The 27,941-nt window shown below is 42.1% G+C and overlaps 2 protein-coding genes across 6 annotated transcripts in view; one reads left to right on the forward strand and one right to left on the reverse strand.

The window, feature by feature from the left end:
* Nucleotides 1-27,941, forward strand: part of LOC137352200 (protein-arginine deiminase type-2-like) — an 85,279-nt gene that overhangs the window by 56,137 nt on the left and 1,201 nt on the right. The window contains exon 19 of the mRNA XM_068017406.1: nt 4,984-5,057. Within this exon, the coding sequence (XP_067873507.1) occupies nt 4,984-5,057 (74 nt within the window). The remainder of the gene's footprint in view (nt 1-4,983; nt 5,058-27,941) is intronic.
* Nucleotides 11,413-27,941, reverse strand: part of ccdc30 (coiled-coil domain containing 30) — a 130,787-nt gene continuing 114,258 nt past the window's right edge. For 3 of the 5 annotated variants that reach the window (XM_068017398.1, XM_068017400.1, XM_068017397.1), the window contains 4 exons: nt 27,785-27,892; nt 20,306-20,408; nt 17,678-17,790; nt 11,413-15,427 (listed from right to left, as the gene is read on the reverse strand). In XM_068017398.1, coding sequence (XP_067873499.1) covers nt 15,220-15,427; nt 17,678-17,790; nt 20,306-20,408; nt 27,785-27,892 — 532 coding nt within the window. In that variant the 3' untranslated portion in view covers nt 11,413-15,219. Of the gene's footprint in view, nt 15,428-17,677; nt 17,791-20,291; nt 20,409-27,784; nt 27,893-27,941 lie in introns of all 5 variants that reach the window. The other 2 variants (XM_068017401.1, XM_068017399.1) reach the window with 2 other exon arrangements.

Genomic DNA, 27,941 nt, shown 5'->3' on the forward strand with positions numbered 1-27,941 from the left:
AAACCATTCCAGAATCTATAGAATTTTGGAAATGACCACTAATGCATCCATTATCTCTACAGCTACCTCTTTCAAAGCTCTGGGATGTAGATCATCAGGTCCATCAGCATCAACTTTCAGTCCCATTAATTTCTCCAGTGCTACTTTTTCATGAATACTGATTTTTTTCAGTTCCTAAATCATACTATTCGCTTGGTTCGCTAGTAGTCCAGGGAGTTTTTTTTACGTCTTCCTCTGTGAAGACAAACACAAAGTATTTGTTTAGTTTCTTTGCTATTAGGTTCTCGTGTCTCTGCCTGTAGTGGGCTCACATTTGTCTTTGTTAATCTTTTCATTTTTACATATTTATAGAGGCTTTTATGGTCTGTTATTATGTTTCTTGCTAGTTTACTTTCATATTCTATTTCCTTTATCAGTCTCTCAGTCCTTCTTTGCTGAATTTTAAAATGCTCCCAATCTTCAAGTTTACTACTTTTTTGGTAACTTTATAAGCCTCTTCCTTTAATCTAAAACAGTCCTTAACTTCGCTTGTTAGCGATGGTTGGATCACCTTTCCTGTTGGCTTTTTTGTGCCTCAAAGGAATATAAATTTGTTGTAAACCATGTATTAATTCTTTAATTGCTAGCCATTACCTATCTGCTGTCATACCTTTTAATGTAGTTTCTGAATCTACCATAGGCAACTTGCTCCTCATACCTTTGTAGTTTCCTATGTTTAGAATTAAGACCTTAGTTTTGGATTGAACTACTTTACTTTCACACTTAATGTAAAATTCTATCATATTATGGCCACTCTTCCCTATAGGCTCCTTTACAATGAGATTATTAATTAACCGTTTCTCATTGCACAATACTAGATCGAATTTTTTGAAGAAATAACAAGGAAGATATATGAGGGTAGTGTAGTTGGATTTTAGCAAGGCTTTTGACAAGGTCCCACATGGCAGACTGGTTAAAAAAATAAAATCCCATGGGATCCAGGGAAATACAGCAAGGCAGATACAAAATTGGCTTGGTGGCAGGAAACAAAGGGTAATTGTTGATGAGTATTTTTGCGACTGGAGGGCTGTTTCCAGTGGCGTTCCGCATGGCTCAGTACTGGGTTCCCTACATTTTTTGGTATATATTAATGATTTGGATGTAAATGTAGGGGGCATGATCAAGAAGTTTGAAGATGACACAAAGATTGGCGTTGTGGTAGATAGTGAGGAGGATAACTGTAGGCTGTAGGATGATATCGATGGTCTGGTCAGATGGGCAGAAAAGTGACAAATGGAATTCAACCTGGAAAAGTGTGAGGTGATTCATTTTGGGAGGTCAAACAAGGCAAAGGAATACAAGATTAATAGGAAAATACTGAGAAGTGTAGAGGAAGTGAGGGACTGTGGAGTGAATGTCCACAGACCCTGAAGGTAGCAGGACAAGTCGATAAGGTGGTTAAGAAGGCATATGGAATCCTTTCCTTTATTATCCGAGGCAAAGAATATAAGAGCAGGGAGGTTATGCTGGAACTGTGTATCTCATTGGTTAGGCCACAACATGAGTACTGTGTGCAGTTCTGGTCACCTCATTACAGAAAAGATGTAATTGTACTAGAGAGGGTACAGAAGAGATTTACAAGGATGTTGCCAGCACTGGAAAAATGCAGCTATGAGGAAAGATTGGATAGGCTGGGGTTGTTCTCCTTGGAACAGAGAAGGGAGATCTGATTGAAATGTACAAGATTCTGAGGGGCCTTGATAGAGTGAAGGTGAAGGGCCCATTCACTTTAGCAGAGAGGTCAGTGACTTGGGGGCATAGATTTAAAATGTTTGGTAGAAAAATTAGAGGGGAGATTGTTTCACCCAGGGTGGTGGGGGTCTGGAACTCACTGTCTGAAAGGGTGGTTGAGGCAGAACCCTGAACTCATTCAAAAGGAGTCTGGATATGCACCTCACGTACTGTCATCTGCAGGGCTATGGACCAAATGTTGGAAGGTGGGACTAGAATAGGTGGATCATTTTTTGGCCGGCATAGACATGATGTGCCAAGTAGCCACTTTCTGTGCCTTAAACTTTCTATGAATCTATCTAAAATAGCCTGTTCTCTAGTTGGTTTCTCAACATAGTGTTCTAGAAAACCATCTTGAATTCCAGGAATTCATCCTCCACAGCATTTGTGCTAATTAGGTTTACCATGTCTATATGTAGATCGAAGTACTTCATGATTACTGTATTATGCATGTTAAATATTGAACTATCTCTGAACTGCTTCCAATCCAAGTATATCCCTCCAGCAAGAAGGATCCCAAAACTGTACATAGTACTCTAGGTGCAGTCACCAATGCCGTGTACAGTTGTAACAAGATTTCCTGATCTTTATACTCCATCCCCCTTGCAATACATGCCAAGATTCCATTTGCCTTCCTAATTACTTGCTGTACTTGGATACTAACTTTTTGTGATTCATGTACAAGGACACCCAGATTTGTGTATCACAGCATTCTACAATCTTTTTCCATTTAAGTAATATTCTGCTTTTCTATTTTTCCCACCAAAGTGGACAACCTCATATTTTCCCACATTATACGCCATCTGCCAAATTTCTGCCTACTCACTTAACCTATCTATATCCGTTTGTAGACTCTTTGTGTTCTCACAACTTGCTTTCCCCACCTATCTTTGTATCGTCTGCAAATTTGGCTACAATACACTCGGCCCCTTCATCCAAGTCATTAATAATAGTTTCGTAATAGTTCCTCATCACATTTGGGTGCTTCCTTCAGTAGTTTCCTGTTAATGTGTTTCTGTGAAACTGTTCAGTATGTTATTTTAACAAGAATTAATCACCAACCTCTTCTTCATTTGGGCTAAGATTCAGCATTACCTTACTGCAGCTCCTTCTCTCTCCTGGCTTCTTACCAAAACCTCTGCTTCCACCTGAATTAGACATCTATTCAGTGAGGGTTTTAATTTTAGAATAATTCAAGCAAGTCTGTAATCCCTTGAAGATTTTGAATTTTACTATGAAGTTTTGAACAGAGGATAAAACCATTTTTAGAATTGCCCAGGATAGTTGGTAGGTGGGAAGAGCAGAAATAATATAACAATAAACTATATAAAAAATACAGACGCATGCATTTAGAAAAAAAAATTATATATCTTTATTTCAAAAATACACTGCAGATAAAATACATTTTGTCTGCTAAAATTCTGTACTGTACCATACTTATTGAATGCATGCTGCAAATGTGTCAGAACTGCAGATATAAAACCTTGACATGTACATACAGACTGAACTTGGTGTCAAAAGGGCTTAGCAAAACTTTTTTTTTTAGGTTAGAGATACAGCACTGAAACAGGCCCTTCGGCCCACCGAGTCTGTGCCGAACATCAACCACCCATTTATACTAATCCTACACTAATCCCATATTCCTACCAAACATCCCCACCTGTCCCTATATTTCCCTACCAACTACCTATACTAGTGACAATTTATAATGGCCAATCTACCTATCAACCTGCAAGTCTTTTGGCTTGTGGGAGGAAACCGGAGCACCCGGAGAAAACCCACGCAGACACAGGGAGAACTTGCAAACTCCACACAGGCAGTACCCGGAATCGAACCCGGGTTCCTGGAGCTGTGAGGCTGCGGTGCTAACCACTGCGCCACTGTGCCGCCCTTTGTGCATAATTTCCAAGTCATTTTATGCTTTAACTGAATGGCCCAAATTAATCACCTGCCTCAAATTTCTGCAGGTATTCCGGGAATGTGTCAAGTGATGGAGGAAGCTTCTTTATGTTGTGTCAAGTGAAACCTTTCTTCATATTCTTGAACTGGTTCTGGTGAAAGCATTTACTTGTTCATTCTCTTTTCATTCCTGACCAGAATGCTGCGTGTTTCTATTATTGTATCAGATTAACATTTTTTCTTTGCACCTCTCAAATATCTTTCACATACATTAAATCTGCCTAGGTATCATGAGCTTTCAGCACCAAACTATTAGAATTTTCAAATTGTGCAACGTAATTTAATTCTTCCTTTCCAGTTGTCAGTGAGCTGTAGTACTAGACCAGGTCACTGGCTTTCAGTTTTCATGGAAAATGGGTAGAATTTATAGATCTCAATTCATTAAGATTAGTAAAAACTCCCTGTAATAAAAATGAAACTTGACATATGTAACTAAGGCAGTGACTGGGACATGTATGATACCAGCTTGCCTGCTGAACTGTCAAACATCCAATGTGGATTCAGTTAGGACCTGTGGCTACTGATTTGAGGCTGCATGGATGGTTACCAGATTTAAAGGTAAATCCATTACAACAAATGTAACATTTTAAGTGAATCAAAAGTGGAAGAGAATGGTTTAATTCAACATTAGGTTAGTTTGAAACATACTTTAGAATAAGGTCACCACATCTGGTCATATCCATGTGGTCAGGATGGCAGAGATGGGTGTTTGAGTGGCATTCTGATGTTTGCTAATGATCAGAGTTCATTGAAAACCGTGATAACTAACATCTCTGTATCGTGTGATAAAAAGTATGTGAGAGATAATTGACTTCTATTTAAAAAGTCACACTTTTGAAGTCAGGTTAACTTTTTTAAAAAAACTCATAAACCACCTACTCAAAACTGGTCACATGCCAATCATACTTTAAATGAAAATAAATGACAGACTGCCACATCTTGAGATTCTATACTCTGTACACAGAGGTAGATGATAAATGTCGCTTGGGGCAGGGTGGGGTAGAACAAGCACACTGCAATATGATTACAATATATAACCAGAACACAATTAATCTTCTCAAGGGCAATTAGGGATGGGCAATAAATGGCCAGATGGCCAGCGATGCCCACATCCCATGAATGAATAAAAAAAAGTTAATAACATTGATAGAACATTTAATGAACACCTCAATTTGCTTACCATATGTTTGACAACTCTTTTAAAAGTAACAAAGGTAGTTATTTTATTCAGTATGCCATTTCATATTTGCCCAGGACCCCAGTGCCAGAATAAAGGACTCGTGGAATTGTCCAGTGGAATTAAAGGAAGCAGCCTGGAGCACAAACCAGTGAGTCAAATGAGGAAAAAACAAGAAAGCAGTAGGCACAGATATGTTTATTTTCTTTTTGAAGTTGTGGTTTCTTATGAAAATATCTTCATATTCTGTCTCAAATATAGAACGCCTTTGTGTACCTTTTCATGTTTACATACAAATGGTTAGTGTGACTGTGACCCTGCCTACTGGATTAATGTTTAATTTTCAATAATTTCCTGCATTCTCTTCTGTCCCTGCTCTCTATCCACCAGTAGCAAGAACAAGCAAACCCTACAGCAAAGTTTTAGAGGTTTATTTTCTGTCAGGCTTTCTTTGTGCCATTGGTTTCCTCTTGGTTGCTTTTTATCACCTTTCATAGGCACACTCCTACTCATCCAGCAAAGTGGACAATGAGGTGACCCTTTCCTCTTCCCTGCAGCCACCCAAACTTCTATGGGGTCAGCAGCTTCATTTTTTTTTTAATAGTCTGTGATAAGGTTTTTTGTTGTTGTAAAATTATTTTATTCTATGTGTCGCTTCAAGTCGCTGTGGGGTATGCAGCCATTTCCAGCTTTTTCCAGGCCTCCACCTGGGACACTGTTCTTAGCCACAGGGCCATAACGTTCACCTGAGATGTCTCACTCTCCAATTCCCTCTTCCTTGCTTGTAGGAAAATGCCTGGTCTGTGCTATGTGCCTGTTCAAAGAGCATGGTCAGGACCAGGAACTGCAGGCATCCACCTTTAGTGTTTTTTTTTGATCATGTTACTTTTGCACGTCAATTTACCAGAGTAGCATAAGCTAAAAGGATTGAAGTGGCAAGGCCTCTCACCAACAACATTCTGTACTTAGAAGGTCTGATCTCCTACAGACAAGTTAATATGGATCATGCACTATTACATTTAATATAGTATGTATGAGTATGAGGGAAGCACCAATCTCACTTTTCTCTCTGATTGTGTAATATTCAGGTGTTTGACCCCTTAACAATTGCTAGAATTATGTTGTCCCTCCATGGCACTGAATTGTGTCCTGTTTTTAGAACTTAGGGAAGGGGCAAGGCTTACTCACAGTGCAAGGCACATTGGTATCCATTAAGATTAAAATGGAGTAGGAAAGGAAAGGTTGAACAGTTCATGTGAAGAGTTAGTGTGTGACTCGATCTGTAACATCATTAAAAAAAATCCATTGCAAATAGGGAGTATCCACAATTTGGCAATTAAATTGAAGGGTATAAAACATAGCTTTCTTGGTTCTCAGTACAGTGTAGCCTTGCCAGGTACTGTGACCAATATAATCCTGTGACAGGTCAAATGCCAGAACACAGCTTGTAACTGGTGCAGACTACACATCATCTGAAGATTTTCAGCATTGAAGAGAACTCTATCTCAACATTTTGAAGGATAAATACTTCAGGGTTATGATCTTTTGAGAAGGGACCAGGATTCCAACACCATTCGCATGTAATGGAGAACAACTCACTTATAAGCCTAAACCTCTCTTATTAACTTGCAAAGCAACTTGTTTCATTTAGTAGCATCTTTCTGAATAAATTACAATTGCAGATTGAGTAACAGCTCTATGACTTCAGCAGTTGCATGTTAACTGTATTATAAACCATAATCATCATTATGATAATGTTCTCAGAAATAAGGATAAATTCATAAACACTCTGCAAGGTCACACAGATTGCTAAAATACACAGCTCTGTTTATGAGGTATGAAAGATAATCAGGCTCCAAAACCCAACCACATTCTTAACCAAAGCTAGATACATTATTTATGCTGAAAATATTTATATTATTAAAAATCTTGTGTAGGACAAGATCTTTGGTTAATCTTCTCTGTCAACATTTTCTATTGTCAATTACTACATCATCATTTCCCATTCAATTTTCCTATGTCAACTGTCAGGATGTGGTTGCAACCTCTGGCCATTAGGTTGTGAAATTTTCCAACACTGTTACCATTTTGCATATAAACAACTTCTTATTCAACAACTGATTATGGACAATGCCACAGGCAATACACATATTCACACGCAGTGAACTTGATGAAACTTGTACATAAACACACACGACATGCATATTCTGTTCAACCGTACATATACAATGTTGTGTATACTAGATGCACCCTGATATACATACAGGAAAAAGGATTAATAAGAACAGTAAATTAAAGTAAGAAGCATAATCAACCCTTTCTTGATCTGTGTTATGATTGACAGCTTATATTTAATTGAATTTAAAAGACATTGTGTCGTGGGTTTACTCTCAGATATTATGGCAATCACTAAATTGCATGACAGCTGTTTTCAGCAAGTCTGTTCCATTCAAGAATAAGAAATTATTGTGACACAAATTGTGTATATGGTAACATAGGAAGCATGCACAGTAACATAATCAAAGCCTGTCTCAAGTCTCAGGGCTCAGATTTGATAACATGTGAATTGGTGTAATCAAAATGTATGTATGCTAAATACCAACAACTTGTTCTGTGTACAGAAACACACTTTGCATTTAATACATCCTCACATCTGCGATCCTAGAGGTGATATTCGGCACTGGTGGCTTCAAACAGCAACAGAAGAAGTAAAATTGTTCCATGCACTAAGTTTAAACAACAGGCAGCGAAAGCATGGAGCAGTAAAAACTGCTTTACTCTCAGTACTCATTTCACAAAACCTAGCAAACAGGATAATTTTCCCTCCAGTATCAGCAACAAACATACTCACTTATGTTCTTTATCGTGTTTCTTTCTTTGCAAACAAATCAGTGTTGTCAATGAGTTTAATAGCATATTTTATAGTACAGGTATAAACAATCATACCTCAGTAATTATGCTCTTACGTTATCTGATGCACTCCAGGTGCAATATTCAAAATTCATTACTTCAAATGGCTCATCACCAGTGACAGACCTGTATCCAATTAATCTACTGGCAAATACTAATCTGAGTATAATACTTCTTTATCTTATTTGGAAATGTCAGTTTTGTTCATTTGGTAGCACTAATGCCTTTCAGTCAGAAGGTGGTAGCTTCAAGCCCTACTCTAGGACTTCCATATGTAACCTAGGCTAACACTCCAATGCAGTATTGAAGGAGTGCTGCATTGTTGGAGGTGTCATCCTTCAGACAATATGTGAAACTACGGTCCTTTACACATGTTCAGATGGACACACAAAGGATTTATTTATTTCATTACTGTTGTGGAACCATGCTGTTTGCAAAATTGCTGCCACATTCTGCTACATAATGATAGCAAGTGCACTTTAAAAGTAGATGGGAAGTGCTCTAGGATCTTCCAAGAAATCTGTTAAGGTGCAATATAGATGAAACTCCATTCCTTTCTAAATGTGGTAGAAGCTATGGCAATATTGGAACTGTGTAACAAAAAGCTCAGTTAACGCAAATAGCAGCTACTAACATGTGAATTAACCATCCATCTGAACAAACAATGACACATTTAAAAAGTCCAGCTTAATTATTAACTTGCTAGATTGGAAAGACAAGGACACCAGTCAGTGATCTTAGCTGCAAAGACTAGTGTTCCCAAAGTCACACAGCCGAGACCCATGACTCTCCTTCCCCAATTCCTGGTACTGCACAATAGAGGCATGTGCTCTCTGCTGTCACCACTATTCAAAGCAAACTAGTTGTAAATTTGCACTTAATACAATGCTTTCCTGATTACTCAATCAATCAATCCACTTTAGATACTGAATAATATTACATTCTGGAAAGTTGCTGTCTATTAATCCTGCAGGGTGTTTTGCTGCATAAAGTTTCAACAGCTTAGAATGACTCCTAGCTATAGCACCCGTCAGTTTTTTGTCCAGACCATTTAACTGACCATCATCCAGCCATCCACAGTGCTGCAATGACTGCTTCCTATATCTCAAACACAAAATTGCCAGTCATTGGCATTAGTCACTTCTTTTTGATAGACATCAGTAGGCCAATTTGGGTAAATGACACAGCATGTGTATGTGCCAGATTCAAAGAGGTCACTGTCTCATTTTTCTATTTATCCACATCACTGACTTGAGGTCCCTATAGAACAGAGCACATTGAGAGATCAAAGAACCCGGGCTGTGAAATCAACACTAACAGAAGCTGCACTGTAATAAGCATAACATGTTTATGTGTTGTATCCTGCAGCATCATTTAAGGACCATAACCTTAAAAGTACATATAGAATTAAATTCTGAACAGCTTAACCCTACTTAAAATAGATTCAGGGGTTAAGTGTTTGCACGTTAATATCCCATAGTGTAAATTTCAAGATACTAGACTAAAAAGAACTGTTTTATTTGGATGCACCTGCGTTCATAAATCTGGGGTGGAAAATCAGAACAGAAATCTAATTCCAACCACATATAAAAAGGTTTCTGTGTAAAAAGGACACAAAATACAGGGTAAAAGTAGCCACATAAAATCTGAGAAACTTCAGCACAGGAAGCCATTTAGAGTTTATCACTGAATCTACTCTAACCCAATCTCCCCTCACTTTGCCATCCCCTTTAATTGTCTTTCTTTCAGTGTTTATTTAACTCCCTCTTAAAATCTCGAGTGATTTGATTTCAATAACTACTTTAAATATCTTGTGAAAATATTATTTCTAGCCTCCACATTTTTGCTGAGACAATTACTCCTGACTTTGCGTCCTCTTGTTACCGACACCCTGATCAGTGAGGTTTTCAATATTGACCCTTTCAAGTTTTTGAACACTCTCCCCTCGACTTAATGTTCCCTCCTTCAACAATTAGTTATGTAGCAAAACTCAGAATTTAATGACATCAGAGCAGTGAATTCCAACAAGCAATGTGATTGTGTATGTGACAATTCATTTTTGGGTGCAGTAACTGTCCAAATTCTTAACAATTTCTCTTACAAAGTTTCACACGCAAAAATAACAGATTTGCAGAGAGAGGAAGAAGCAGCACAGTTGTCTTATGCAATGGAGTAACAGAGTTGTATACCATGGAGTGGTCGGTCAAAAGTTTGGTATCTGTCTGAGTCCCAAACACAGTCTGGTCACCATGTGCAGTCCATTATAAAGGAAAATGGAGCAGTTTTAGTCTCAGGAGGCTGCCTGCTTACCATCATTTTGGCACAATTTTTGGAGGAAAGAGGCCACCCTTGGCTGCAAGTACCACTTCACTCAGGGGTTATCAAGGAATGAAGGGAAATATTGGGGGAAGGGGAAACTAATTAGAGGATCCCAACAAAATTAGAATTAATTTGATTCTTGCATCAGTATCAATTGTTTAGGGAATTTTTTCAGAGCTGAGTGTGCTCTCCAGTCTAGCCTCTCACTGCAATTTAAAGCCTGAGGAGGACCACTAGACTGACACTTAGTTTAAGACCCTCAGTTACCAAGATGGGCCTAGGGAACTAGGTCTTTTTACTCTAGAAAAGAGTAGACTTCACAGAGATTTGATTGAGGTGTGTTGTATTATAAAAGGATTAAATCGTGTTTAATTAATTTGATTAAGTTTTTTGTTGAGGTACAGAGAGAGTTGATGAGAGTAATGCAATTGATGTGGTGTACATGGACACCCAAAAGGCATCTGATAAGGTGCCACCTAACAGAATTGTCACCAAAGCTGAAGCCCATGGAATAAAAGGGACAGCAGCAGCATGGAAATGAAGTTGGCTGAGTGACAGAAAGCAGAGACTAGTGATTAATGGTTGTACAGTGGGGTTCTCAGGGGTTGGTATTCGGACCACTGCATTTCTTGCTCTATAGTAATGACCTAGACTTAGGTGTGCAGGGCACAATTTCAAAATTTGCACATGGCACCAAACTTGGAAGTATTGTGAACTGTGAGCAGGATAATGATGGACTTCAAGAGGAGATGGACAGGCTGCTGGAACGGTGGACACGTTGCAGATGAAATTTAATGCAGAGAAGTGTTAAGTGATACATTTTGGTAGGAAGAACAAGGAAAGGCAATATAAAATAAAGAATGCAATTCTAAAGTGGGTGAAGGAGCAGAGGGACCTAGGAGTGTATGTACACAGATCATTGAAGGTTACAGGGCAGGTTGAGAAAGTTGTTGATAAGGCATACTGGATCCAGAGCTTTATAAATAGAGGCCTAGAGTACAAAAGCAAGGAGATTATGATGAACTAAAGGTCTGCAAAGGAAACTCGACCCGAGCCCGAATGCCAGACCTGGAAGCGCGACACGACTCGAACCCGACACGTGTCGTTGGGTCCCGTCGGGGTCAGGTCGGGTGGCAGGCCTTTACATCAGTACATGGGTACAGGCCTGCTACCGACCCGACCCCGACGGGACCCGATGACATGTGTCGGGCTCGGGTTGGGTCCCACTTCCGGGTCCGGCATTCGGGCTCGGGTCAGGTTTGCTTTGCAGACCTTTATGGTGAACCTTTATTAAAAAAAAATGGTTCAACCTCAACTGGAGTATTGTGTCCAATTCTGGGCACCACACTTCAGGAAAGATGTGAGGGCATAGGAGAGGATGCAGAAAAGATTTACAAGATTGTTTCCAGGGATGAGGCTTCAGTTATGATGATAGATTGGCAAAGCAGGGACTGTATCCTTAGAGAAGGTGGACAGGAGATTTGATAGAGGTGTTCAAAATCATGAGGGGGTCTGGACAGAGTAGATAGGGATAAATGGTTCCCACTGGTGGAAGAGTTGAGAACCAGAGGATATTGATTTAAAGTGATTGTGAAAAGACATGAGGAAAAACTTTTTTATGTAGCGAGTATTTAGGATCTGGAATGCACTGCCTGAGACTGTGGTGAAGGCAGATTTAATCGTGGCTTTCAAAAGGAAATTGGATAATCATCTGAAGAGAAAAGATTTCCAGGGCTATGAGGAAAAGGTGGGGGAGTGGGACTAGTCGAGTTGCACTCCCAGAAAGCTGGAATGGACATGACAGGCCGAATGACCTCCTTCTGTGATGTGATTCTTCTATGATTAGGTTTGGATCATGTGTACATGTGCTTTGAGTTACATATATTAGGGAGGACCAGGAGCAAAGTATACATATGTCACCACAGAACTAGGTTAGATATCAGGAAGTATTTCTCTTCCTTGACCTACAGAACAAATTACTGGCTCACGCAGAGTGTGTGGATTTTCAGCAAACGTTCAGCAGGGAGCTGAACGAATTCCTGACTGTGGCTGACATCAGCGTCTATAAAAGGTAGATGGGGTATTAAGTCTGTATCTTCCAGTCACACTGGTGTCATGAACTTGTTGGATTGCCTTTGGGGATCAGAGAGGAATTTCCCAGCACTTTCCCTCTCCTCGTTAAATTGGCTGGATATTTTTGCTTCTCTCAGCAGATCGCATGGCCGGTGGACAGGAAGCTGGGGTGGGGAGGGGCATGCAGATGAGGATCACAGTTTGCAGAAATTACACAATGACAGTCATAACAGTGTGGCACAGGCTTGATGGACCAGGTGGTCTTTTTGTATGTCTGTCATCTGCAGATAATGTTCATGGTGGCATCATATATCAAACAATACCAGACTGAGCCACTTGCACAACTCAGAATTTTCTTTGGAAGCAGCTCTTTTTTTTTTTACAGTTACACTTTAGGAAGCAAGTCATTTAAAGGGTGAACTAAATTATTTGTCTTAACCACTGGCTTGTTCATTCTTATTACCTGTGAATACACAATAATGCATACTAATTAGTTAATAACCAGTCTGGCCATAACCAAATGTGTTTCTGTGTAAAAAGTACCTTTAAGAGCTATGTGAACTTCAATCTTGAATATCTTTTGGGGACAGAATTATGTTTTAACATTGCGTTAGTAACAAGTGAATCAAGTTAATTATGTATGTTTTGTCCCTCCCAATAATTCCTGACCTTCAGTTAGTTTAAGCCTCAATACTGCATCTCTACATTTGCACGGAGCTTCATGTAGCAACAGATAATCCAACTTTTCATGAGCAAACCAAACCAAGACCCCATCAAAATTCATCCACTCAAGTTTAACTATGTTTGTAATGGATGGGGACATGGAAACAGTAGCACTCCTATTCACCCCCTACTTTTGTTTATTTCATCAGCATTGAAACTAGGAGCACAGGAATGTACAAGGGATATGAAAGACTAGCGCATTTCACCTGGCCACTCCAAAAGTTGAACAAATAGGCACTACTTTGTCACTTGTACCTCACAATCTATTTCTCTGCCAAATATTTATTCAATTACCTCTTGGATCTGCCAATACTTTCTGTTTCCACTACTTCCCTGAGCAGTCTGTTCCATATATCCACCCCCCCCTGTATTAAAGAGTTAAATCTGTTCACCTTTCTTCTTCTGAACTCGAGTCTGTGCCCTATGTAGAGTTTGTGATTATGTTAAATGTTATTAGCATTTAGTATATCTATGCCTCTTACAATCTGGACTAACTCAATAAGATTCCTCCCTAAGCCTTAACAGCTTATTCATAGAAAACTATCGCTTGCTTATAGCAGAAGACAAAAAACATGAATTAAATCAAGGGTGATGCTGCTCACTGATATTTTCACATCTGGATTCTTAGTTTACTTTCCCATCTACTAAATCAAAAGAGTTCCAATTTCACATTGTTTTGGTGCATTTATTTTAATGACGTATTTCTCCCTCTCTTTGTGGTTTTGCACCAAGCACCAATCCCCGAGAGTGACCTACGTTTGGGCCTCTGCCAATGTTGCTCTTCTCCCTGTCTGGCACTTCAGAGGCATATGAGGCATATGAGAGGAATGACTCTCTCCTCAGACTTACCCTCATGATTTTTTGGGAAGTATCAAATTTCCACCACCACCGCTTTCCTCCCCTCACCCCATAGCAAAGCCGAGATTGGGAACTCACTCTGAGGGGGAAGCTGCAAACCTGTGGTGCACTACCCTATTGCACTGATGGGTTAATGCACCAGCTACCTAAGTAACCTCAGTAGCAGTAAATGCATGTTAACTGCCAATGCAGCAGACTGTGTTTGCTGCCTGCATTTCTGTATACTACTTTCCTATTTTCACACTTTCAAGTGTCTGCAATTGGGATTTAAGTTAAAAAGTACCTGACACGTTTTAAGATGTCTGCAAGAAGCATGCTTCAGATAGAGCTATTTACTTTCCTCTACAAACCCCCCACCTGCACCTCTCTTGAAGATACAGACTCTTGCTTGGGCGCAGACACATTCTGATACCTTGTCCAAGCAGCCATTTGTCACTGTCACACAGGTATACAGTGAGTGTCGTGGACTATTTGACTGTGGAGGGAATCACTGTTGAGCTGACCCTGATCTCACACACATATTGCGATCAGAAGTGGGAATCCTGGCTCATTTTTGCCCATCTCTAGTCTGGCGAGTGGAGGACAATCGTAACCCCCGAAATACCATCCAGCCTGAGATAAATCAACTCAAATAGTCCTTGGGACTGTACCAGGCCCTACATCACACCTGAGGCCTTTGTCACTCGGCAATCAGGCGTGTGCCTGCTGTACTGTGCTTATGTTAAAATTCAGAAATTCAAGTGAAAGCAATTTGGTACAAATAAAGTACAAGCAGGTATCAGATTCAGAAAGTAGTGAAAACACTGTGTTTTACAACCTAGTTGCCAGTACTACTGCCTAAAGCTATTTCCTTATGGTTTTCTCAAACTGTGCAAATTTACTGCAATAAAATTACTTTACAAGTTACAACTGCAAAGCTCCAAGACAAAGCCCAGCACAAATAATGGATTCAAACTACATATGGACAAACTAATTACTCATACAGGTGAATTCTTTGTTCTCATTGTACAAATGGGACATCAGTACCAAAGCTCATTTTAACACTAGGAGAGGACTGTGGATTTTAGAATCATAGAAACACAGTAGTTTCATACACCCAGCCTGCACCCTGACCTTTGTAATACTGGCACAACTCCAGTACTCGTGTGCTTGTAAGTGCAATAGCCAAACCAGCGTCAAGTCAGGTATTTCAACCAATCTATCACTACTCATCCAGAGAAAGATGTGTTAATATTCCTGTTAGGCAACGTGACAAAGACAACAGATTGTTGCATGTTGAGTCAATATGTCCATGGCCCCATTGCCAGCATTACTTTAACTCCAGATAGAAACACCTTGTGGGTCATCCAGTCTCAAATTTGCTCAGGTTGCACAATCAGGATCCACTTAAAATTGTACTCAGCTCTACCGCTGTCTCTGTCATGGCCTGATCACACCTCATCACTGCCTAGGCTTCGGGTATCTTCCTGCTCCCTGTACCGTGAGGAACTCGTCAGGTTTAGGTAGCCCACATCCGACTGATGTGGCCTGGATGGTGTACACGTAGATTTTGTGGCATCAGAATACTCCATTGTCTTGCTCCGTCGGATGCTGTCCAAAGAACTGAGATTGTTACTGCCAGCTGGTGACGGTGTTTCGCTGCAAGAAAAAAATAATCTGGTGACAACAACAAAAACAGCTTCTACTTGCATTGATATGGCACCTTTATTATAGAAAAATGTTCTAGGGTGCTTCACAGAGAATGTAATCAGACAAAAATGGACACCAAGGTAAAGAAAGGCATTTGAGGAGGGCTGACTAAAGGTTTGGTTAATGATATGGAGTATGAAGAGAATCTTAAAGGATAAGAAGAAAGTAGAGATGCAGAGGGGTTTATGGAGAGAACTCCAGAGCATAAAGCCTGTATAGCTGAAGGCACAGCTGTCAATGATGGGCCAAAGGGAGAGGGGTGCAAGAGGCCTGAGTCAGAGGAACACCAAATTCTTGAGGAAGTTGCAGGGTGAAGGAGGTTAAATGAGATAGGAAGAGCTGTGGCCATAAAGGAATGAAAATTTTAAATTAGATGCTCTGGGGAGCCAGAAACCAACATAGACCAATAAAGAAAGCAGTGATTGGTGAATGGAATTTGGTGCAGCATAGAATAGGGGCAGCGGAGTTTTAGAAACGCTTAAATTTACTGAGGAAGCACAATGTGAGAGAATTGGAATAGTTGAGTCTGGCGATGACAAAAACATGGATGATTGTTTAAATTGCAGAAGGCCTAAGGCAGGAGTGGAGGTGGGAACTGTAATAGAGATGGAAGTAGATAATCTTTGTGACAGAGAGGATAAATGGTCAGAATCTCAGGTCTGAGTCGAGGTAGTGAATACGCTGGTTCAAACTGAGACGGTGGCAAGGATATAGAGTTTGTAGTGGCTACAAAGATGATGGCTTCAGTGTCCCCAGTGTTTAATTGGAGAAAATTGTAGCTCATCCAAGACAAGTAATCTGATAACAGAGACAGTGGAGAAGTTGAGATAGGTGGTGGAGCTGAATGCTGTCATCATACATATGAAAGCTAAACTCATGTCTGGGGATGTGGGTGATGAGGAATACAAGGAAATGGTCATAGATGGCCTTGCTTGTTATTAATACCAAGGAGGTGAACCATATGAGATGGCAAGGTTGGGGGGATGGAGGTGGTGGTGAGCATGAACATGGGTAAAATGATTGGGAAGGAGAGGTTTAGGGAGGACAGGAGCTCAATAAAATTAGATGAGAGAAGGCAAAATGAGCTGAGATTTAGATTGAAATCACTGAGAATGAGAAGTTGCTCAGTAGAGAGGCTGAGGGAGGAAAGGATGGTGGACATCCTAGTGCACAACTCAAGGTGGGAGGGGTGGTGGGGGGGCGGGGGCGGAGGAGAAAGACGGTCCTTAAATCAGGATAAGACCAGAGATTAATCCTGGGACTTTCTTGGTCATTGTGACCCATCTACTCACAGAGCCACTGGGGCAGTGGCGGGTGTGATATTTTCCCTTTTATAAATGGTTCAGCTGCATCCCCCACTGTTTGAGCAGCTTCCAATTCTCTAACTGAAGTGAACAACATTATAGTCTTGTTCACAGCTATTTGTCTTTCCTCAATGCTCATTACACAAAGTAAAATGTTGCAATTTTGCTCAGGTATTTTTACTCAGGAAAGTCCTGGGTTTGATCCCCAGTCTGTATTCAATGAGTTGATGTCAGCTGGGGAAACAGTTGGGAAACTACAATAGACTGTAGTGCAACTTGGCAAGGGGACCATCAGCCCGTGCCCCAGTTCATGAATGTTATTCAATGATTCCTTTCTAGAAAGTGCATATGACAGGTGGTGACAGGATCAGTTGCGATGTCCTATATAGCAGAATAGCAAGCTCACTGTCTAGCTTTACAAAGAGGAACAGCCACCAAGGTGAGACTACTTTTAGTGTAACAGCTGTTTTTGTTAGGTATGACATTTTAAATATTGCTCAACAGTGCATCTAGTATCTCACCCAAGTGGCCAACCTTGATGTGCAACCTTAGACAATGAGTGTTAATAAAGTATTTGACCATGGTGGCTATCACAGTCAAGTCTGGTCCTGTCCTCACCCACCATCCTCACATGCATACACGATTCTGCACGGGTCATTAGATACTGATTAGGAATCCTGGCTATATTTTCCCTTCCCTATCCCAGAATTGCTGAGGCCAATTGTAGTGTCCATGTAGCCACCTCCGCTGAGATTAGCTAACTCAGTGTATAGACGATGAGGGATCAAACACTAGGTTCACTGGCCTGTGAGGCTCATTCATGTGTTGGCTTTACCAACTGAGCCATTGGGAAGTGACAAAAACAAAGAATTTTCATTTACAGTAATTACAATACCGTGAAGATAGGAAGCTCCCATTCTTTATAGAAGTGTCATTGTACTGAAATGTGCAAGATTCCTGGGGAAAGGACACAGACAAACTCTCATGGTGCTGCGACTTGCAAGGATCCTAGTAGAAAGATACAGACACACAAACGTAAAGCTCATGACCAGAAGAATGAAAGTATACACATGATAAATGCAGATGAAGGTGGCCCTTTGGTTCATAATACAGACCCTATCATCTCTCCAGTCCAGCATTGAGCTGTTTCTTAAATTAATTCAGTGCCCTGGTTGCCTCTTTTGGTAACCCTGTTTCAGTTGTTGATCACCCTCTGTGTAAATAAAAAATGTCCCAACATTTGTCCTAAATTTACCCTTCACAAATATGACCCTGCACCTACTTGTCCTACTGCATTTGAAAGTATTGTTCTAGATTTACCTTCTCTATACTGTTAAACATCTTAATAACATTTCTTTCGAAGGTTGATGGGCCCAATTTGTAGGCATATGTAGGGAGGTGGGCCTGGGGATGGAAATCACTCATAAGCCAATATGCTTTATCAATCTGTGATCCTTGTCTGGTCAATACAAATGTTTCTCACCATTACTATTTCAACCCCTTATATGAACGTACGAATTAGGAGCAGGAGTAGGCCATTCGGCCCCTTCAAGCCTGCTCTGCCATTTAATAAGGTCATGGCTGATCTGATTGTGGCCTCAACTCCACTTTCCCACCCACCCCCGATACCCTTTGCCTCCCTTGTTAGGCAAGAATGTATCTACTTCTGCCTTAAAAACATTCAATGACCCTGGCTCCACCGCTCTCTGGGGAAGAGAGTTCCATTGACTCACAATCCTCGGAGAGAAAAAATGTCTCATCTCCATCTTAAATGGGTGACCCTTTATTTTTAAATTGTGTCCCCTAGTTCTAGTCTCTCCCACAAGAGGAAACATCCTTTCAGCATCTACCCTGTCAATTCCCCTCAGGATCTTATATGTTTTATGATACAACTCAAACTGCTCTTTCAAGTCACACTCAAGGGGCGGGATTTTACGAAGCTCCTGACATCGGGCTCCATGACTGGGTGGGGGGGTGCCGAAGATCGTTCTGGCAGTGGGTCCGCCATGGAGCCTGACGCTGGGAGGGCTGGGCCCGATCCTCCCATCAGCGGTGAGGCTCCGTGATGGCCCCCCGCCGCTGGGTAGTGGGACCTGGATTAAAATATTCAAATTAGCAGAATTCATACATTTAAATAAAACTGACTCCAATCTTAAATTCAATTTGTGATCTTCTGAGCAGCGGGTGGCACTCACTCGCCCTCACTTTCCCATCTGGGGAAAGCAGGTGCTGCAGTGGTGGGGAAGGAGGGGACCTTAAGATTTTTAGTACCAGTGGGGGCTGGGGTCAAATTTATATCATTAGTGTAGGGGATGGTGGGAGCAGGGGTGACCTTGCACTTTGTTCAGTTTGGGGGAGGAAGCTCAAGTGTGGAAGGTAAGTGCTTTGTGGCAGGAGAGAGCAAATAATGAATTTTGTTATTTGAGGGGTGGGAAAGGGGCAGCAGATTATTTAATCAGTACAGTGAGTGGGGGGGGTATAACTTAAAAAATTTAAATTAGCTAGCAGTGCACAGGCAGCTGACGCCATTGCAGCATCGGAGATCCCGCCCCCTCCATGTGAGTGGGGGGATGGCCCGGCTGGCATATTATTGTGGGCCACCATGAGGAAGATTGTGACGGCATGGCGACACGCAGCCTGCATGTGTGGGCCGTCATTTTTTTCACCAAATCCAGCCCAAGGCTGGAAAACTAAAGTCTCTAATAGGACTATTGGATGATTTTCATAGTTCAAGCAGGCATTATATCAAAGATTCACTTTATTACTTATAAATATTAGTGACAACTACAGTTTCTGGGCACATGCACAGCATGGGTATGCATGATATTTTTACATCCAAGACATCACCACTTACACTGTATTCAAATAGCTAGGGCGACACTTAAGATAAATTGATATACGGGATCAACTACATTACTAGCAGATATAGGTTGCAATATTCAATCACTTAATGGATACTCTGTTTTATGTTATGTATTGTACAACATGTTTTCAAGGACACTCTTATGGTGATTGAATGTCCAACTGTGGTTTTATTCGAGCATCGTGGAAGTGTTGATGATATTTTTGACTTGAATTCGATGATGAAGTGCATATTTTCAAAGGAACAAACCTATACTTGTGTAATGACATAACTTGTCAATGAGCACCACCTTTTAGATTAAAAATAGTTGCTCCGCCAGTTTCTATGAGCAAACCCATGGCTAGATGTTTGCTTGCAAAGAAGACAGAGACAGAAGGAGTGTTTGGCCGTTGTGCCACCTGTGGCTGAAGTCACCTGACCAACAATCATTATCTAGACTCGTACATGAAGAATTGTGGATTCCTTCCCCCATCGAGGTGCTGACCCTTACTGGGCTACAATTCCACTGGCACTGGAAGGCCCCTAAAACCTGGCCTAAGCGGCAAACCTACACACGATGTAGCACAGAGGGCTCTTTAGAATGGGATAGGAAAACAAAGAAAAAAATTAAATGGTTGGATAGTGCATGGAGCACCATCCAGCTTACTCTGTACCATGTACCGTCTTAATTATTCTCAGAGAACGCTCCAATGAGCCAAGCCGGTCACTCAACTTCATTGTTTCGTCTTGAAGCTGTTTGTTCTCCTCTTCCAGGTAGTTAATCCTAAAAAGTGATTGAAAAGCAGATAATCATTATCGATCACCACTAGCACTGCACACAGTCTGAACTGTGCTTTTTCTCTTCCTCCTTTAGTCACCAGTTTTTCCCCTCACCGCTGCCTCTTTCAAAGGTGCCGACTCTTTGTTGGAGTACAGCTCCAAAGGAAGCAGTCGTCATTGGCAACTCTTCTGGCTGGATTTTAAGAGCCCGCCCTCACTCCCGGTGGCGAGCTCAAAAAATGTAGCCCGCGCGTGCCGAAGAGCCGCTGCGATCTCCCACACGGCAGCTCATTTAAATAGCTGAGGCGGCCCGCCCCTACCCCTCAATCACGTGGAGGGGGCGGGCTGTCCAACACCAGAATGGTGTCAGTTGCATGTGCGCAGGTGCTGACGCCATTTTTAAAGGGCAGCCAGCCCTGCTGGCATATTTAAATTTTTAAAGAAACACCCCCTCCCCCAAAGTTTACCAAATAAATTTCTAGTGCCCACCCCCCCAATAACAATTACATTAACTATTTGCCCTTCCCCCACAAAACACTTACCTTTTAAATCTGACCTTCCAGCCCCCAGACTGCACAAAGTTTAAAGTTCACCCCTTCACACCATCCACTAAACCCATTACATTTATTTGACCCCTTCCCCCCACCCCGCACTGAAAATCTTACCTCCTCCCCCCTCCCCACCAGTGTCACGAGGCTTTCCTCAGACGGGGAACTGAAGGCATGGGAGTGCCGGCCGCCGCACTGAGGATCGCAGTGGGCCTGGAAGATTAAAAGTAAGTTTATTTAAATTTATTTATCCCATTCATTTAAATATTTAGATTCAGTTCCCGTCGCCCAGTGGTGTGGGGGCCACCATGGAGCCTCGCCGCTGCCGGGGAGATCAGGATGGATCCTCCCAGTGTCGGCCTCCATGGTGGGCCTCTGCTGGAAAGATGTTCTGACCCCTCCCATCGCCATGGAGCCCGATGTCATGGGCTTGGTAAAATCCAGCCCTTCATGTGTAAGCCTAGATAGTGAACGTTAGCAGGCTATTTGACCACAGATGGCATCATATCTTAGCCCAATCTTGTCTTCACCCAATGGCCACACATGTGGGCACTTTCCAGGAGGGGTCACTGGATAGTGATTAGAAGCAGGAGTTCCAGTTAATTCCCTTCCCCTCCCCCCAAAACAAGGGGTTTCTAGGTCAGTTGAAGCACCTCAGCTGCCACCCTGGCTGAAATCTAACCGTTGCACAGACTGAGATTAGATGTGGTCTGTTGGGCTCAGGATCTCACTACCTTTAGGAGCAGATCCATCATGGAAGCCATGATCTGTGTGGGTTTGAAATCGCCCCAACCATCCTCCAGAACTTTTAGAAAATTGAACAGTAGCAGAGGGAAGGCACAGCCCCCTTCCCAACCACCACAGAGACACAAGGAAATTTATCCAAATCACTCATGGACTCTACAATATGCCTGACATAAGCAGAGTACTCGGGTCAAGGTGCTGCCTGTCTTCCCAGCTGATGTATTACATCCCAAAAGAGAAAAAGAGGAGAGAATTAAAAATTTAGATAGTACAAATGTGAAGAAGCCATTCTACCTCTCAGTTAATCTGCCTCCGTCTGGAATTGAAGATGCGAGAACCTTCAGTGGGACCCTTCATTAGGCTCCTGTCTGATTGTGCTAGTCTGATGAAGGCCCAGTCTCTTTTAAATGTCAACTTACTCCAAAGCTGTCTGACCCAATATAATTGTACCTAGGTTCTGGTCCTTTCAGCAGTACGTAATGATCCAGCACTCACACTGTCCAGTACAGTAACCCTGTCCAACCATTATGCCGGAACCCTTTTCACTCCCAAATATTGAGATCTTCACAACATTTCCTTTCATTGTACGATACAAAGGCAAGAGAAAGTGTCATGATGCAGTGTGTAATTCCAGCAGGAACTCACCAGAATGCAGAAGTAATCAGACAGTAAGCTGCTCAATCACTGCTGCTGCTACTAACTACAGTCTCATTACACTGTGTGGTTCTGTCTTATGCTACATTATGGTAAAATGTATGTCTGGCTGAAAGAGTTGTGAGCCTTTGACGGTTAAACTGCTGCCAACAATATTATTCAAAACCATTAACAATCTGCAAAGTGAAAATATATTTGAAGATAAAACTGCCTAAGTCACTGTGAAGAATAGAATTTAGATCAAGAAAGGGTCATTTGGCCCAAATCAATCCTGCCTGATTCCAAGTGGGTAAATGAACAAAAATTGAATGATATCCTGTATTGCTGTTTGGATTTCAGGGAAGCAACAGTGGAGATGTGAAACTTTTGTATAACTGGGAGAAACATCCACCAGTTATACATGTGCCTCCCAACACTGGGTTGCTCTAAAAGAGAAGACTTTGAGCTGTGTAACACTGGATGAAATGCAGATAATTACAGGTCTGTCAATAGTGCTGGGAGCTATTTGAAGGGATGAATCAAAAAGTTTTTTTTTCTTCTTTGGCCTCCTTGTGCCGGGAGACAATGGGTAAGCGCCTGGAGGTGGTCAGTGGTTTGTGGAGCAGCGCCTGGAGTGGATACAAAGGCCAATACAAGAGTGACAGACTCTTCCACAGGTGCTGCAGGTAAAATTGGTTGTCAGGGCTGTTGCACAGTTGGCTTTCCCCTTGCGCTTCTGTCTTTTTTCCTGCCAACTGCTAAGTCTCTTCGACTCGCCACACTTTAGCCCCGCCTTTATGGCGATCGCTGGCAACTGACTCCCATGACTTGTGATCAATGTCACAGGACTTCATGTTGCGTTTGCAGACGTCTTTGAAGCGGAGACATGGACGGCTGGTGGGTCTGATACTAGTGGCGAGCTCGCTGTACAATGTGTCCTTGGGGATCCTGCCATCTTCCAAGCGGCTCACATGGCCAAGCCATCTCAAGCGCCGCTGACTCAGTAGGGTGTATATGCTGGGGATGTTGGCCGCCTCGAGGACTTCTGTGTTGGAGATACGGTCCTGCCACCTGATGCCAAGGATTCTCTGAAGGCAGCGAAAATGGAATGAATTGAGACGTCGCTCTTGGCTGACATACGTTGTCCAGGCCTCGCTGCCGCAGAGCAAGGTACTGAGGACACAGGCTTGATACACTTGGACTTTTGTGTTCCATGTCAGTGCGCCATTTTCCCACACTCTCTTGGCCAGTCTGGACATAGCAGTGGAAGCCTTTCCCCTGCGCTTGTTGATTTCTGAATCGAGAGACAGGTTACTGGTGATAGTTGAGCCTAAGTAGGTGAACTCTTGAACCACTTCCAGAGCGTGGTCGCCGATATTGATGGATGGAGCATTTCTGACATCCTGTCCCATGATGTTCGTCTTCTTGAGGCTGATGGTTAGGCCAAATTCATTGCAGGCAGCCGCAAACCTGTCGATGAGATTCTGCAGACGCTCTTCAGTGTGAGATGTTAATGCAGCATCGTCAGCAAAGAGGAGTTCCCTGATGAGGACTTTCCATACTTTAATCTTCGCTCTTAGACGGGCAAGGTTGAACAACCTGCCACCTGATCTTGCGTGGAGGAAAATTCCTTCTTCTGAAGACTTGAACGCATGTGAGAGCAGCAGGGAGAAGAAAATCCCAAACAGTGTAGGTGCGAGAACACAGCCCTGTTACACAGGATAGGAAAGGGGTCTGATGAGGCGCCACTATGCTGAATTGTGCCTTTCATATTGTCATGGAAAGAGGTGATGATACTTAGTAGCTTTGGTGAACATCCGATCTTTTCTAGTAGTCTGAAGAGACCACGTCTGCTGACGAGGTCAAAGGCTTTGGTGAGATCAATGAAAGCAATGTAGAGGGGCATCTGTTGTTTGCGGCATTTCTCCTGAAGCTGACGAAGGGAGAACAGCATGTCAATGGTCGATTTCACTGCTCGAAAGCCACACTGTGCCTCAGGGTAGACACGCTCGGCCAGCTGCTGGAGCCTGTTTAAAGCGACTAGAGCAAAGACTTTCCCCACTATGCTGAGCAGGGAGATTCCACGGTAGTTGTTGCAGTCACCGTGGTCACCTTTGTTTTTATAGAGGGTGATGATATTGGCATCGCGCATGTCCTGTGGTACTGCTCCCTCGTCCCAGCACAGGCAAAGCAGGTCGTAGAGTGCTGACAGTATAGCAGGCTTAGCACTCTTAATTATTTCAGGGGTAATGCCGTCCTTCCCAGGGGCTTTTCTGCTGGCTAGAGAATCAATGGCATTACTGAGTTGCGATTTTGCTGGCTGTACGTCCAGCTCATCCATGACTGGTAGAGGCTGGGCTGCATTGAGGGCGGTCTCAGTGACAACATTCTCCCTGGAGTACAGTTCTAGGTAGTGCTCAACCCAGCGGTCCATTTGCTTGCATTGGTATCATGCATAAAGTGTATTGGTTTAAGTGTGAGTGTGTCTTACAGCACATTAGTACCAGTACACTAAACTAAGGCAACACATATATCAAGCTATTGTTCAAACTTGCTATCTTTCCCCTCTCTACTCCTCAAGATGCTATTTCATGACGTGGTACATCCCACCCACTACCTCAGCCTAGTGACCATTCCCTGTGTGCAAGTCTAGGCTGTGAATGTTGGCAGGCTAACAAACAACACAGCTAATACCAATTGGCTGCTCACATAATGTTGTACATGCCCACTTTCAAGCAGGACTTAATGGACAGCGATTAGAAGCAGGACCCCTTACTCTGTTTATGCCTTTTCCAGCCAAACCATGCTGAGGATAATTGTATCTACTGATATTGTGGCTGGAAGCAGCTAACTTGGCACAGAGCAGGGATCAATCTGATCAGGATGACCCAGTACATTTACTCACTCAGCCATATGGGGAGCAGATATCAAGTACTTACTGTTTTTACCAATCCATTTACATTGTGATAGCTCAAGCACACTTAGGTTTGCTCCATCCTTACACTAACGTTGCATTTTGTCTCTACACGTCTGAAGTATTTCCCAATTACAACAAGCAACCTGCAGCCCTGCCCTAGATTCCTCCCTCAAAAAATCCCTGAAATAGCACAGTTTTCACTAAACTCACACTGTAGGCAATCAGCCCAACTTAACTCATTCTTCCAAAAACAGCCTACAGTTCCCTCATCATTGGATCTGTTTCTTAAATAATTCCAGAGTGCTTAGCTTTACTACCTTATCCAAAGGTCATTTCATTTGTTGATCACTCTTTGTGTGAAGTGCTTCTGACATCAGTCCTAAACTTGCCTTTTGCTCCATTCCACCCAACAGATGAAGTTTACAAACCTAATAACAAGTCCATATGTGTTTCTACATTTACACTTCCATGTTTCGGCCTCATAATCAGCTCCTTACACTTTTTTTTAAGCTTCCTTGGCTGCTGTCTCTCTAACCTATCCTAACATGGGAAACATTCCAACAGGTGCCTTCCAACATTTGGTTAGACCAAAATAAACATAGACCTGAAATTTCACCCATGCACTGAACCCAATTCAGGTGTTGCTGTGGAGGTGATGGGAGAAAAATTAGGTGAAATCTTATTCTGCCGAGGCTCTAGTAATATTCCATTATGGGCTTAGGAAAGGCCCCAGAATATTGGAACGAGCAGGTCAAATCCTGGAAGGGGAACCTATTACGTCACTGGGATGGGTGAATAGCTCTTTTGGCAGCTGCAGAACTGAGGCTCTACTGTTAGTGAGAGCCCCTTCCCAAGGCTGCACCTGCTATGTTGGAGTGGTATGGAACCAGTCTGTCATTCCACGACTCAGTCAGGGCAGGTACTGCTGGAACACCACCCCTTGGCCTTGGGGTCGCTTCATTGCACTTCTGCTGATGGAATGGACTAACAGAATTTTGACCCCTACGTCCTTTCACTTAATTCTTCAGTCACCAAAACACATGATTAACTTGGAACCCAACATACAATGGAGGTAAAATTACTCCTGTCAATAAGTTTTGACGAAAGCTCAGTAAGCAGGAAATGAGATTTCCCACTTATGCACTGGTTTTGTTTGGTTAAATTAACAAAAAGATATTGCAAATCTCATTCACAATTGCGACAAGTTCAAACACCAAGGACACAAGTCTAAAAACTGGGAAGATAGGAATAAGAAGGGAAGATAGGCAAATATTTGGTCAAAGGATAATGGAATACAGAACAAGTTACCAGGAAAGCCCATTTGTAGAGGACAGCATAAAGAGGTTGAAGGGAGCAATTGCATACTTTTCCCAAGAGAAGGGGTTGAGGAATACTGTGATGGTGGCTAGGTAGGCTTCAAGTATGAAAAAGGCACAGGCTTGTTAGGACCAATGGCCTTTTCCTTATTAATAAAACTATTATTTCTGCATCACCAATCTTCCCTCACCTCTAGCCATTGCAATTATAGCTTTATTTTATCAACATCATTGCTCTGCTATTTTTCTCTCCTGTTCCTTTTGAGTAATGATGCTGTCTTTCTCCCTACATGCCAAGTTTGTTGAAAGGAAGATATCACGCTGTCTCCTAATCTAAATCATTATTTACCAAAGACTACAGAACTCTAATAGTCCAGTCTTATAAATCTAAACTTGGTGTTGCTAATCACTACTTAATGATTTATCTCATCTTTTTTGGACGTTGGTGCGGTCCTGCATTATAGATCTTAACCCTTCATCTCGGTTTCTCAACAAGAGAATGAACTTCTAGCAAAGTTTTACTAGATAATGATTGAGAGCAGGAATGTATCCAATTCCCCCCGCCATCCCCAGCACCGGGGCAATGAGGTCACTTGTTATACTTTTCTGCCACCAGGTTGACATTAGGTAGTCAAACACAGACCAGGGTTTGAATTTTGGATCTTCTGATTTTAATTGCTCCATTATTGGTGGCTGTGCCTTCATTCGCCTAGGCCTTTGCTCTGGAATTCCCTCCCTACACCTCTTCTCCTCTCTGCCATGCTTTCCTCCTTTAAGACGCTCCTTAAAACCTACCTCTTTGACCAAGCTTTTGGTCCTCTGACCTAACATCTCCTTATGTGGCTCGGTATCACATTTTATTTTATAATGCTTTTGCCTTGGGGGGGGGGGGGGTGCGTTTTATCATATTAAAGGCACTATACAAATACAAGTTGTTGTTGTTATTCCTGGTCTGTGTGCCTCAGCTATTCATTGGATAAACTTGCCGAGTCGCTGGGGAAAGCCTCTTAAAAATTTGTGTGTATCTTTACATTTAGCAATGCAGTCTTAACAATTACTTGGCTTGCATTCATCAAGCTTCATACCCTTTGTTTAGAACCTTATCTATTACTGATAGAAAACATTTTGCTACTGACTTTTTATTCCCCATTCCTGCAGTGGAACTGGGCAATACTGAATTATGCTGGCTCAAAATGCCTCCCAAGTGACATCGAGGACTGACCTGGATGCCGATCTTTGGGATTTCCGCTGGACTCTGTCGTTAACAGTTCTTGTTGCTGACACCAGCTGAGGTGTTCCCAAAAGTGTCTGGGCACCAGAGGTGGGAGATCTAGTGGGGAGGGGGAAAAGGAAAATTAAAATATGAAAAGCCTACCAAC

This window comes from Heterodontus francisci, chromosome 37, assembly GCF_036365525.1.
Source record: "Heterodontus francisci isolate sHetFra1 chromosome 37, sHetFra1.hap1, whole genome shotgun sequence".
NCBI lineage: Eukaryota > Metazoa > Chordata > Chondrichthyes > Heterodontiformes > Heterodontidae > Heterodontus > Heterodontus francisci.